General features: G+C 36.9%; 1 protein-coding gene across 2 annotated transcripts; it reads right to left on the bottom strand.

Moving 5' to 3' along the window:
* erap2 (endoplasmic reticulum aminopeptidase 2) lies at positions 1–13,414 on the bottom strand. Of its 2 annotated transcripts, none has more exons than XM_022667472.2 (19): positions 13,272–13,414; positions 9,739–10,388; positions 9,495–9,633; positions 8,813–8,947; positions 7,715–7,835; positions 7,466–7,620; positions 5,495–5,608; positions 5,269–5,400; positions 4,174–4,305; positions 3,999–4,067; positions 3,728–3,903; positions 3,397–3,476; positions 3,129–3,312; positions 2,523–2,679; positions 1,926–2,110; positions 1,251–1,412; positions 815–955; positions 654–735; positions 1–514 (listed from the first exon to the last, which is right to left on the bottom strand). In XM_022667472.2, exons 2-19 carry the CDS (start codon positions 10,251–10,253, stop codon positions 368–370), a joined length of 2,826 nt encoding a protein of 941 aa, XP_022523193.2. In that variant the 5' UTR covers positions 10,254–10,388; positions 13,272–13,414; the 3' UTR covers positions 1–367. The 2 variants fall into 2 exon arrangements, with proteins under 2 accessions (XP_022523193.2, XP_007244012.2); XM_007243950.4 differs by having other exon boundaries at positions 13,112–13,402.
* Between the last annotated feature and the right edge of the window lie 1,029 nt (positions 13,415–14,443).

Below are 14,443 nucleotides of genomic sequence, written 5' to 3'. Positions count from 1 at the left end.
TATTAAAGAAATTAAAACCCATTAAACTGCAGTTGCACCAAAATATCTCACAATCTCTTTTTAGAAAACCTAATAAAAATAATGCACTCTCATCAGCATTTAGCCTATTTAACATAATTATCATGGAACACAAAACCATTCAAACCATGCTTAATGTATTTATCAAAACATTCTCTGTACTTTATCGTAAAAACTGCATTAAGATATGAAACTATATAAAACCTATTAAACATTCTGATTTGCTTATAAAACTGAACAGTGCAAGTTTTCATACATCTGTCTCTGCACTTTCCTGAATCCTGTGGAAATGTGTTGATGTAGTATGATTGTATGTGCTAAAAAGTTCAGGAAAAGCGTATTAGATGTATTAATTCAGTCTCTGTTGAAGCCACGTCCTCAGAGTCTCTAAATTCCTCTCCAACCACAGAATATTCTTCTCCACGTTTTCAACTGCCACCTGAGTGACTCGGAGCTGAGAGGTCTGGTCCCTGATGGATTCGAAAAATTCCTTGATCTGAAAAAACAATGCATATATTTTAGTTCATTCTTCATTTAGTTCATTAACACTGTTGATGACACTTGAATAGTACGTTAAATAGTATATAATGTTATTATTCATAGCATACAAACACAAAACAGAAAATAAAACTTACATTAACAAGCTCCTCTTTTGATGAGAATTGTCCAGTTGTACCAATGATGATATTTCTCATACTGAATGATCCCAGTTGGAATCTGGCACAAGGAAAAAAGTTTTTACTTGAGTGATTTCTGACTATATTGATTTCAAGCAGATTCAAACAATTGCACTTACTTTTCCACCAGTTTATTCCAGTTCTTCTTCACAAAATTCCAAGCTAAGAAATGTCCTGCTGGATTTCTGGCCACAGTGTAAATTAGTGTAGATAAGTCCTGAGCTCTTATCACCGATCCCTCCATTCCGAGCTCCAAAAGTCTGAAACCAAATGCATCATAAAATACATAATGGTTATAATGCAGCCTTTTTTTACTAAAATAATTTTCTTTTTTTTATTTTTCATTTTGAAACAAACTGTTAATATTACAGGTCTCAAATAATGTCAAGTATCAAATAATGTAAAGTATAATTTTAGCCTCAATAAAATTCCAGCCAGAAAAAAAAATAAAACCTGGTGTAATTTTGAAAAAAAAAATTTTCCTCTGTTATTTTCTAAAAAAGTAATCATAGTAAATGAGATAATATATGTAGACGTGAAAAGACAATTCCATACCGTAGAAGCTTATTGGAATCCCTGGTGCTCGCTAAAGCTGAGAGGATTTTGCATTTCTCTGCCTCAGACATGGAAACCCCATACTTCTCCAACAGGTAGTGCCAGCCACTGTCATCCTGAGCTCCAACCATGTAGATGGTCTCAGTCACGTCACTGGGTAAACTGTGGAATTAAATTAACAGTCCGTACACTAATATATGCTGGCTAGTACAGTTGGCTCAAATGCATGATGCAATGTTTTTGATATACACACTGTTTTATTAATAATCAATCATTTGACTTAAATATACAGCTGGAAAAAAATACGAGACCACTTAAATATGATGAGTTTCTTTGATTTGACCAATTACTTGATACATGAAAACTGTGATAAAAAAATTGGGTTATTCCACCAAATATTGATTTCTTAACTCACCTGAAACGTTAAATGCTTGCACAACTGGAGTACACCGGCCAGTGTTCAGACTTACTCACAAGATAACACCTCACAAATTTGTACAGGTGTGGGCACTGCAGTCCCAAACCATCCCCTGAGGTAACACTTTACAGCCACTTTATATTCTGCTGTCCCATGACTAGTGCATATATATTTGAATCGAGTAAATACTTTATGTATTTATTTATTTTTTTACAGTTTTCTCTGTAGTTTTGATATTTTATAGTCTATGAAATCACCTGATTGTGCTGTTAGACTTCACCCATGTATGGTAGAAATGTTTGGCCTTTTCCAGACAAGGAGCATAACCAAGATCACATGCCAACGACAGAAGTTCAGAGCGCAGCCTTCTGTCTGAGACTGTGCCCTCATTGCTCCAGGTCTGCTTATCTATCACGTCTCTAAAATACTGCAGGATGTAGGTCTGTGAGACAAGAGAGCACACACACACACACACAAGAGGTCACTGTCCACCCAAGATTAATACAACCTAATAACTGAGCAGAAAGACTGGATTAAGACTGACATTTCAACATGAAAATCAAACTAATTCCAGCCAAGGGATGTATGGAGGAAGCTCAGCTGCTGGTAAAGTGTCTGAACTAAAAGCCTCTTTGATTGAGATCCAATGGAATGAGGTATAGCAAATTAGATTGGCTCCAATATCCTCGGAATGGTTCGCTCAGGGAAGTCTGGCACATTACATTAATCCTGTGCGTGCTGTACGGCCAGTTCAGAGATACTGAGCACATGTTGTTGTTTTTCATGATCAGCACACAGCTCAGACTACACTAGTGTAATAATAACACTGATGTAACGGGTAAGTTAGTGAATACCTTGAGATGTTGAGTGACGTCAGGCATGTTTCTCTTCTCGATCATCTTGTAAAATGACTCTAAATATCCAATTCCTTGCAACAGGGGAACATTGTGAGTCTCAGTCTTCAGATAAGTGATCAGATCCAAAGCCCGGTCCAGCGGCAATCGCCCTGCACTAGAGGGATCAGAGAGAAAAGAGTACAGAGTAAAATAGAGTACATCCACTCTAAAATCAACTCATAAAGACTTAACAGTTAACTAATGGGTATAATCAGTTTTGTTTAATGAGAAACTGTACTATGGTCAAACATGGTTGGGGTCATACATCAAATGTACATAAGCATGCTGCATATTTAAAGGTGTACTCTATAGGTGAGTATAACTATTTTCTATAATACAGTGTTAGAAATCCGATTTAGACATACAGTTTTTTTTAGTGCTTAAACTTTATCATAGACTTAAGATGAGTAAGAGTAAGATGCCATATGTTTTGGCCTGATCTACTACAACTAAGGTACAGTAGACAAAAACATGGTCAAACCATTTACCATATGTATCTTTTGGATTAACACTTTATTAGCAGCAGACATCTTTTGTATTGTATGGTGTGTATTTGTAGCTTACGTGACCAGCTGAAAGGCGTTGTGAATAAGGTTTGCTCTGTCCTTGAAGCTCACAGCGCTGTGGTTTACTCTCAGGAGCTCAATCAAGGCGCTCCATCCCTCAGCATCATAATCGATCATATAGTAGCCGTTCATATCTGTGTTGAACTTCACCCAGTCCACATCTCCATCCAGCACCAGAACGTCTGAGAAGTGATTAAATACACATTGTAACTAAACTGCATTACTGCTTAAATATGAGTAAAACAGACAGTGAGGAAAGTTCATACCTGACTTTGTCTGTAGTATGTGTCTCATCTCAGTGTGGGAGTGGCTTGTTTTGTAGGTCAAAGGAATGTGCCACAGAAAACTAAAGTGAAGAAATTGTTACATTACAGTTAAACACAGCATTGGATAAATAAAGAAGACAGCAAGAAGCACTGAACTAAAAAAAAAACCCTAGTATCTGTAGTATAAAGAAAGCATACAGAAAGTACATGCAGAGCTGCCTTTGTTTTTTTTTTAAGACATAACCACTAGGGGGAGCACCAGAGGCCTGTATCTTGAGCCAACCTCATAAAGCACCAGTACATATAAGATAAGAGAGATTTATGTTATTACCCAGTTTGCATTGTCTGCCAAAGTGGGTCACTGGGCTGGACCGTCTTCAGGAACCTCTCCTGCTCAATGTAAAGCTTGGTCCCCTTTCGTTTCACCGTGACCAGAGGAATGCCCTTCTGTAGAGTCCATGTGTGCATCATCTTCTTCAGGTCTATGTGTTCCCCAGCAAACCGATACTGCAAAAAAAGACCATTTAAAAAGTTGTGAATATTTTATTTTCATCATTATAATTCCTTATTTTTGCATTAGAGTAGTGTAGACTGATACGTACTGAATTTTTGGTGGCCTGTGTGCTACTGTAGCAGTATTCTCCTGATGTAAAATCCTCCTCAGAGCATGTCTGTGGAACAGAAACATATAAAACACTACACAAATATGTCATTACTTCATTTATACAATTTCTTATTTCCAAAAGTAAATGAGTTAAAGAGATTAGAAGTAATTACATTGACCAGGCTGTCCCACAGATCCTCGTTTTTGGCATTCCTGTATCTGAACTTTCTCAGATACCTGACTATGCCACTCTGGAACACATCATCTGTCAGGAAATGCCTCAGCATGTGCAGAATACAAGCCCCCTAAAATAGTTCAAAATGAAGAGAAAATGTGGTTAGGTTTAAAAAGTTTTTTGCTCAGACTTTGCAAGAACCCTTGCTTTAGTAATAATATCTAAACCATATGGGCAAAAGTATTGTGACATCTGCTAATTTATTGTATTTTATTTTTTTTATTAAGATTAGGCCTAGTATTGGAGAAACTGTACACTAGGCTTAATCACTTAATCTGGGGAACTAACCATAAGAGTTAATACAGTTTTAATGCCCCAAAGACAACACCTCAAAAATTACACAGGGGTGGACGTTCTCAAGCAGCCCTCTAAGGAAACCATTTACACGATGCTATCCCCTGACTTTTGGCATTTCAGTCTGTATTTCATTAAAAATGATCAAATAAATTGTTAATGTTAAATGTAAACCTTTGAACAGTTTTGAATAATTTTGACTAGTTTTTTTAAAGATATTTAAAACACTGACTTTGTTAAAGCCTTGTTAAATGCTTGTCTAATCAATCAAAGCTGTATGTGCAGTGGTAATTGCTACTTATTTTTTTTTTCTTTTAATAGAGATAAAATTGATATACTCCTTATACTATACCATATGATTCTATTTTCCTACTAACTATATAGCTTATAGCTTGTTTTATTTATCCTATTGCTTTTGTATTTAATTAGATTATTATTGTCATAATTTGTTTTAGATCTTAAATCTAAAGATCTTAATCTTATTGTAGTGCATCAATGTTGGTGTCAATTAAAATAAAATAAAAATATAAAAATATAAAAAGATATTATGAATGAGGTCATTGTTGCTATAAAGTATTTAACAAATGCCAGAGTTAAAAATAAAAATCTCAGTTTGTCTCTAAGTTTGTGATTGTTAGTTTCAGACAGATGTTTTTTCAGGCAGTTCTGGTTTAATTATTAATTTCTGACGCAGAATAATGCTCTGCATTGTTATGCTTGAAGAGCATTATTATCTCACCTTATCATAAGATACAGTATCAAACATCTCCTTTATCTGAGTTGGGTTTTCTGCAGAGCAGGATATCGCCCTGGAGGAGTTTAGAGAATCCCGTCCAATAGCTGCAAAGCAGGTGTCCAACAAATAGTCCTCCTGTAATCCAGAACAAAAATGACAAATATCTTATAACAACTTTAAAATATATACTTTTAAAATGTAAGAGTTAAAAAATGTGACAGCACCGTACCACTTTTAACTGCGGGTAAGTGGCCTCAACAGACACAAACTCCATATATCGAGCGAAGCCCTCATTAAGCCAAATATCATTCCACCAGTCCATAGTCACCAGGTTTCCAAACCACTGTGGAAAAAGAGAGGAACATTTTATGAATAAATAACCTCCTAAAGAGAATGTTCCAGATCCAGTGTACATTATCCCGGCTGTACAGTATGTATACATTGACCTGTGCTGCTGTAGTCTAATTTTGGCTACTTGACTTTTTCTCTTCTTGGCTTTGAGTCAAGAATCCAAACGAAGCTTTTATCCGCCAGGGGAAAATCAGCGCTAATGAACACACATACGTCCCGCACAGTTTCGCACTGATGCTTGAAATGTCATCGGCGATGTGCACGCTGCATTGTCAGTGCACATGTACATTCTTGGCCCAATTTAAACTCTAGTCGCTGGATGGTTTGGGATTCCTGGCTCCCCTTCAGCAGAGCCACTGTAGAAAGAACCAGAGCTGCTCAGTGGCTCCATCTACTGATGCCTTGCAACAGTTTTTGGAAAGATTGACCTCTGGTGATTTTTATTTGATTTTATTGTTTGAAGAAAAAAATAAAAATGCTTTAAAGGTTTGGTTAGCATAAACAGCTATTTTCCAAAAAACGTACTTTATATTTATCATCAAACTGTCCAAGATTTTTTTTTTTAATTGTTTTAAAATAAAATAAGATTCAAGATTCAAGATTTTTATTGTCACGTCACAGAGTACAGGTTTACATGTGAATGAAAAACTTGGGTGCAGAATAAGAAACTTGCTATATTAAAAGTTTGGTTTACATAAACAGCCATTTCCAACAGGTTGGGTAGAGTTGTATATATAGCTTTTTACAACATTTATTTGAAGTCTTAATACTTAAAGTCTTGTTACCCAGGAATATAAATCAAAGAATCATACGGGCTGGCATGTTTTGAGGTTTGCATTTGTTTTATAACAGTCTGTTAGTTTAAACATGCATATAGGAAAATATTACATATTGTAGCTTTAAAATTTCACAAACAGACAATAATGTTCTGAAATATGCTCTTTATGGGGTAAATCTTCAATCTACAGTTCACCGTCAGGTAATGGAAATTATAGGATAAACAACATGAAGTATATTTACATGCAATCAAAAATATCTTAATATTCAAATTTATAACTGGGTTACTTTAGTTATCTGTCTATTCAAATAGCCACTTAAACAGCATACTCTAAAAATCAGATTAAGAAACTTATAGAAACTATATAATTAATAACCTTTATTAAACTGCCTCTTTGCCCGAAATTATGCATTTTGGGTATAATCCCTGAAAATATGACAATTTCAACTAAACTGTAATTTAAAAATGATCAATATATGGCTCCTACACGCAAAACACAACATATCTTGTAAATGGAAAAGTACTGAACCACCCCCTTTAGGTCAGTGGTTTAAATCTCTTTCTCAGTTACGCAGTTAAAAAGAAGTCACGTCAATTTAGCGAGATCTGGGAACAATTTAGGCATTTTTTAGAAGAGGATTCATTTAAAAATGTATTTGAAGATTGATGTATGATGTCACTGTGTTTTATAGTGATGCCGACAATAGCACCATGAATGTGTTTTTTGTGTTCCACACAAAACTGTCATTTTATGTAATCTTAACAGATTTTATTTATTTCATTTTTGTCTTATTATTATTGTGCTGTTTAAATGTACGTGTGAATCAGGGATGTGTTGTAGCTTTGTATGTTATGTGTTTGAGTGTTATGTTTGTTTAAAAAAGCAACAATTAAAAGAATAGAATATTCAACAACAAAAAAAAAACACTTATAATCTTCATATTGTAGCTCATGTAAACTAATACTGCAGTTTTAAAAGCTACGGTATAAAATTTGTGTTTTATTCTGTGTGTATTGGCTGCAAAGTACAAATTTGACAAAACTGCATTATTTTGAGTGTGAAATACTAACCTGATGGGCCAGCTCGTGTCCGATCACCATCGTAACCCACAGTTTGTCTGAGGTGGATGAGACGTCAGGGTCATAGAGCAGAGATGTCTCTCTGTAGGTGGTCAAGCCCCAGTTCTCCATAGCTCCAGACTGGAAATCTGGAATGGCTATCAAATCTATGCAAAAACACAGAGACAAATACAGTTTCTAAAAAGAGTGTTTAAGTATTTAAGCCTAGCGTGTAGAAATACTTTGTATCTTGATAATTACCTAGTTTTGGCAAAGGATAATAGATGTTGAAATACGTCTCATAAAACTCCAGCAGTTTTACAGCAGCTTCCAGAGCGTAGTGGGTTTGGTGCCACTTGTGCGGAACAGCGTAAATTGAAACCTGAGGAAGAAGGAGTCACAAACATTAGATCAAAACAGAAGCAAGCTAATATTAAATTGGGATACAATTAGAACAAACACTTGTCATGCCCTCTTAAAAACAGGGTTTATATAGGTGCAAAAGTACCTATTCAATTGGGTTTTATAGTTTTACATTTACATTTTATGGCATGTAGCTGACATCTTATCCAGAGCAACCAGGTTATTTCTATTACAGAGTTGGGCCAATGTAGTTTTAGCTTAATTATTTTTTTGTTGTATTAATCCTCTTTTGATCTTAATTTATTATCAATTATTTTGATTATTTATTATCTTTTATTTACTGTTATTTTAAAATGATTAAACTTAGTTATTTTCTTTGTCATGTCAATCCCTGTTTCTTGTAAATGCTTGGCTACATTAAGAATGAGTATTGCCATCAATGTACTTATAAATAAAAAAAATAAAAGGTTGATTGATTGATAGTGGAGGACTGGAGTCTTGGTCAAGGACTCTTATTGGTGTAGCACGGCAATAGTCACCCAGACTGGAAATTAAACCTCAGACTCCCACTTGATGTGGAAGCTCACTGGCAGGTAGTGGTGTTATCCACTAAACCACACCATCAACCTACTATAGTTCTATGCATGCCATCTCAATTAGCTTTCTTCAGAAATGGCTCTATATTAGGGCTGGACAGACAATGTTACATAAACCAAATTTAATTAAATGTTACAACTTGTTGCGTCTGCTGGATGAAAAACGAAAAATTGCACGGATCTCATTTTTCATGACATATCCACCAGATTCATATTGTTTGTGCCTAATATTATTACTTTATTCCAATCCTGGATACAAAAAAATCTGGTAAAAAAAATCTGTATTTTTTTGCTATTACAATAAACTGAAAAGAAAAACCTGCCATGTCATTTTCTTCCAATTATGTGCAGCAAAAAGGATCCGACAACTGTTCCTAGGCTGAAAGAATTGCAGACTTACATCAACCCCTGTCACGGTTCTCCTGCTTACAGACTTGAAATCACAGACGATAAAGGCCACGAGGTAGGTGCTCATCTGCACACTCGCTTCAAACCGATCCTCAAACAGACCATCCTCCAACTCCACTGTGTGCTCCTAAAAAACAAGAAAACACATCTGAGTTCCAGTGAATTAGCATTTCATCATGACTTCATCATCAAATCTTTGTTGGACAATATTTCTCTCTTTCTCTCAATAACAAAACAGTCTTTCAAATCCAAAAAACACCTCAGGAGTTGAGGTACTGACACAGAATCTAATTTTGTGACCTTGATCATCATAAATGCACATTTATCTGAGCAGAGATTAACTCAAGGCTGCTTGATAAACTTCAGCCATTGGCCCATATCTATCAAACTGTTGAGACTGACTACCTTCTGGATCTCTGGAGGTATTGAGATGCATTTAGGCAGTCTTATAGTAGTGTAAATACATCTATATCTCCAAGATCCATTTAACAACCAAAGCTCCTCCCAGTACAACCCAAAATACCAGCGATAATTGTTGCAAAAACAAGGAAGTATGAATACTCCCTCCCACATAAGATTTTAGTGAGAAATCTTATCAAGGTATAATCAAGATGATTCTAGTCAAATAAAGTGACAATGTCTAAATGTGGTCTTTTTGTTGCTGGCAGTCTTACCACTGGCATGTTGGACAGAGCAATGTGAGATGGCCCCCTTCTGATCCGGACAGAGTAGTTGGCTTTGAAGATGGGCTCATCAAAACAGGGAAACGCCATTCGTGCGGAGGTAGGTTCGAAATGCGTAGACGCCAAAACCCTGAGAGTTTAAATAAGAATAACTTAGAAAACAATGTAATTATTATTGTCTGTTATAACATGGAAAACAATTTTTTTGTTCTCATCATCAAAATCTAATACACACCTTGTTTCTCCATCTTTGGTCCTGTATGAACTCTTGTAAAAGCCAAAGAAGCCATCACTCAGTGCTGCACTAAATTCCAAGTACAGAAAGTACTTTTCTCCAGATGTTAGGATCTTCGGGGAGAAGATGGCTATCTGCTCGTGGGGAGGATACTCCAGAACAGGAAGAGCTTTATCAAACAGGTGGGCCTCGCTTTCGTCCAGTACGGTCGCCGCGGTGATCTCGAGGTTCTTGCTGTGCAGAACCACCCAGTTGGTGTTATTCTTTACATCGATCTCAATCTTGACGGAGCCATTGAACCTCAGGGTGGTGAGGTTGGGATGGATTAACAGATGGTAATGGATGGGAATAATGTAATTCGGAAGGCGTAACTTGCTCCAAGGAAAAGGGAGCCCATTGGTCGCCACCACATGGATGTTTTCAGCAGCACTGCTGCTTTCAGAAGGCAGACATACGCCAGGAAATGTCAGTGCGATTACAGTCAAAAGTAAAAAGAGAATACTGGAAGATGACATGACTGCCCAGTAGAATACTGCAGTTTTTTGTAAAGGTGAATGGCTGTAGTATTTGTACTTAGCAGCTTTTTTCACATTCTTGTTTTGAGGTCTTCTTAGCTTCTTAGTCTTCTTAGCAACTAAAATCAGTTCAACCTGAAGAAAATAAAAGTAAAAAAAGTTTAGGGGGCTCATATTCTACATTTTATCTAGACTGATGTACAATATATGTTGAGTTGGGCGGTATAATAGTCATCCCATGCAACTGCTGTATTTTAAAATTATGATTGTAACACAGAATTAAACAGGCCCACCATATCAATCTATCTATTTGAGTTCAAATAAAAGGAAATGCAGGCAAACTTGTACTAAATATCACTAAAAATAGTCAAAACCCTTGAAACTTGTGTGACGTGAGCCTTGGTAAGCTGGATCATGTGGGGCTTAACCTGTTAGCTAGCTAACTTATCTAAGCCTAGCTGGCCACCTATGAGTCCAAACACAACCAAACTTGTCACATTTAGCATTTTGTCACTCCAATGCTAATTGCTTAACTTCACCATGTTCAATACTTGTGTCAGTTAGTCAGTATTTGTCAGTATTAGTAGCTTTCTGTCCATCCAACAGCAGCCATTCAATCTTAGTCATTTTTAAATGTTTGTAAGTGGGTGTTGCACGCATTAACTTTGTTTTGTTTGTCTCTCTCTGGACGTGCTGCTGACTCCACTTACTGACCAATGGGAGGCCTGACTAGGTGAACATTGGGGGAGGAGCCAACCTTTTAAATGCAGAGTCCAAGATGGCTGCCAGAGAGTGAGGACTGTTGTGACATGTAATGTGTTCTTTAGTTTAACTCTCTTGTGTTCGACCTACTCACTTTTGGGTATTTTAACAGATTATCATACAGGTTTGTTTTAATGAGCTCATACTCTTAGATTCAGGGATGTTTTTTTTGTTTTACGGTATTTTACCTGTAGTTTCTTGAACTCTGTTTTATGAAAGATTTGTTTGATTGTTTGTGCCTCATGGGGTTTCAGGCAGGTAAGAAAGGCACACCTTTTCACTCCACACCCTGTAGGATTCTACTCTGTGTAGTCTCCCAAGGCTAGAGGACACCACCACTCACTGTATTTTGGTTATTTGCCAAAAATATTTAACACTGTTAGTTTTTAATTCTAACCTAGCTAGCTGTTTTCTAACTCTGAAGAGGAAAGTGTTATGTTTTGTTTTGGTGTGGTATTTGATCATTTTAAAATGTAACCGTTTTTGTAGTAGTTCTGTTGCAAATAAAGCACTTTTTAACTATTTCCTGATGCCTTTTACCTGATTTAGTTGTTTTTATTAAATGCCATGGTATTAACCCAGCAAACCCTAAAAATGCAGTGGAATGGCAACAATGGGGTTTCAAATAGCATTGTAAGCTGGTCGAAAGCACTGGATAAAAGTGCTTTAATTTGGAATGCTGGGGGTGAACGGAGATGGGCTATTCAACAAAAGTTTGTGCTAGTTATCATATTTTACTACAACCTAATCCATTTCACAAGAGTTCTCCTTTAACCCTTTCAGACCCTACATCCATTACATTGGGCATGTATTTTCTTTATTTTTAAATGTTTTGCTGCACATTACACTATTTGAGAGCTGTTCATCAGGATATACCATCAATCAGAACAAGTTTATAAACCAGTGGAACAGTGGCTTGATCCCATTCAACGCACTGGACAAACAGTAGTACTAGAGCTGTTAAGGCAAAGTATCAGATAATTTGTACTTATTTAATGAGACTTGGAACACTTTTCAATCATATTTAGTTTTTTTACTGTTTGGGGAGACTTTCCTGTCCAGGAAACAGCGTTCCTACATTTCATTCCATCACTGGATGTAATTAAGGTCTGAAAGGGTTAAGTAAAAAAAACGCTGAACGCTTTAGTATTTCCACTTTATTGTGGAGTTTAAACACTTCAGCTTTTCTCAAGTCCAGTCACTTTTTTGATTTAGCTTTTTTACTTATACTCAAAACCTGGGTCTATAGTAGGAGTGGGCAATATGGCTCTAAAATAATATCACAATATTTCAGGGTATTTTTGCGATAATATACTTGGCGATATAGGAAAGCTAAAACAATTAATTAATTTCAGGAATATAGTATAATAGTATAAAAGTATAATACTAATGTGGCAAAGTAAATAATATAGCATAAAATAATATATTGCAGCAAATAATATTGCAGAATATTTAGTGCATGCATATAAACTGCAAACTAAAAGTTATACAATAAATACACCTAAAGCTTCACAGTAAATATTAGACTACTTTTAAGACAGAACAGCCATATTATCACGATATGGATTTTTATTATCATGATATTTCTGTGTCACGATATATTGTATATGATGTAATATTGCCCACCCCTAGTCTATAGTATTTTATACATGTCTGACCATTACACACCACATTATATTGCTGTGTAATTGTCCTCAGTGCTGTTAGCTTCAGTAGACTACAGTAGATTAGTGTTGTTAATAATGGTGAAAGCTGGAAAGCTCACACACTCACAACAATAGAAGTATGTGTATGTGGTGTTGCGTGCAGCAGTATAATAACACAACAGAGAATAGAGACAATTTAACCCCCAGCAGGCAGGCAGTCAGTCACACCGCCATGACAGTGTTACAGTGAGCCTGAGTGACACAGACTGTCCTTACTGTATCCAGCCTGTCTCTCTCTCTCTCTCTCTCCCACCAGCTCAGGTTTCACAGACCCTCACAAACACCGCACAATACCACCCAGCAGCTCCTACACTACACACCGACACACACAGCGCGGTAAACACACGGTAAACAGCGCTTTACCGGCTGAATGTAAAGAGTTCAGTTTACCTGAATTTCCGCCTCATCACTGCCGCGCGCGCTCGCTGGCTTTCATTTTCCCTTTCACGCGCCCGGCCCACATAAAACAACAACCGCCTCCAGCGCGCGCGCAGCAGCAGCTGATAGAGCTCAGAGTAAAATAGCTCAAAGAGCACCAGCACTGACTGACCTACAGAGGCCCCCGGCCCGCGTCCTCACAGCGCTGCGGCATGTTTAACCCCGGCTATTGTACTGGAGGGGCTTCAGCTCTGCTGTGTCATCTCTCAGTCACATGGTGTCTAAAGCCATGCTGAACCTGACAGATAAATAATGGAGGATATCAGGGCCGCCTCTTTTTTTGTCTCTTTGTCTTTGCCCCTCTTAAAGGGGCACTAAACCCCCTGATTTCTGCTGACTCCACCCTCAGCTCAAATTTGAAAAAGGCTAAAAATAGGAGAAGAAGTTTGGGAGGGGCACTGGGTGATGTATGGGTTTAGGGGTGGGGCAGGATTGAGAGCTGATTGGCTAAGCAGCAGTGTGCCTCTGGTAGGCCTGAGGCGCAGATGGTTAGAGGTCAGCCGCAGGCGGTATTATTGATTAACTGATCTGCATATTGTGATGTGTCTGCGTACCAAAGTACTCGGACACATCATCCACCCCCCATTAAGCACAGTTGAACCTGAGAGGGAGCTGCAAAGGCAGAAATTAGGGCTGCACAAATTTTTTTTTTTTTTCAACAACTAAATCAGCCTGAAACAGGAACGCAGGAACGCCAAGCACTCTCTCATACAAACTGTCTCAAAGCACATTTATTGATACTAGAGACCACGTCAAAATTAAAGAAAAAAAAAACATGAAATGAGACCTTTGAATGATATCTGAACCAATCACAAACATGTATTTTGCTGTGCAGCAGAAATATATTTTCTTGCTTATTTCTGATTGTTATGAAGCCGCCTGTAAGGACATGAGTGGAAAAAAAATTGCATTAAAAAAAAATAAAAAAATTAAAAGATGTTTTAGGGGATGGGTGGGTCGCCTGAGTTTGTTTTTGTTTATGTTTATTTTTATTTTTTTTCTTAAAGTAATCTCGGGATAATTATTTCAGGATACTTAATGTGAGCTGGGGAGAAATCAGATAATTACCCACTCAGGCCTATAGATGGAACCAATACGTTAATCATTATTCATTAACATTCAAAGACATGGTTTCAGTGCGTGCTTACTGGAGGAAGGATTTTAGAGGTATATCAGAGGTACTGGATAAGCGTTTGTCACTTAAAAGGTGAAGTGGCCACAAACTCCTTTAGACGCACCTTAATCTATAAACCATAGCTTCATTTAAATTTATTTTAAAACATG

Source organism: Astyanax mexicanus, chromosome 22, assembly GCF_023375975.1.
Source record: "Astyanax mexicanus isolate ESR-SI-001 chromosome 22, AstMex3_surface, whole genome shotgun sequence".
In the NCBI taxonomy this organism is placed as follows: Eukaryota; Metazoa; Chordata; class Actinopteri; order Characiformes; family Acestrorhamphidae; genus Astyanax; species Astyanax mexicanus.
This window is presented reverse-complemented; position numbering and strand designations above follow the sequence as displayed.

Excerpts from the sequence above, each read along its gene's own strand:
- erap2 (XM_022667472.2), bottom strand. The coding sequence starts at position 10,253 with ATGTCATCTTCCAGTATTCTCTTTTTACTTTTGACTGTAATCGCACTG. Across the intron at positions 9,634-9,738 it reads ACCAAAGATGGAGAAACAAG|GGTTTTGGCGTCTACGCATT; the intron begins GTGTGTATTAGA and ends TTAAACTCTCAG. Across the intron at positions 4,306-5,268 it reads ATACTGTATCTTATGATAAG|GGGGCTTGTATTCTGCACAT; the intron begins GTGAGATAATAA and ends GAACTATTTTAG.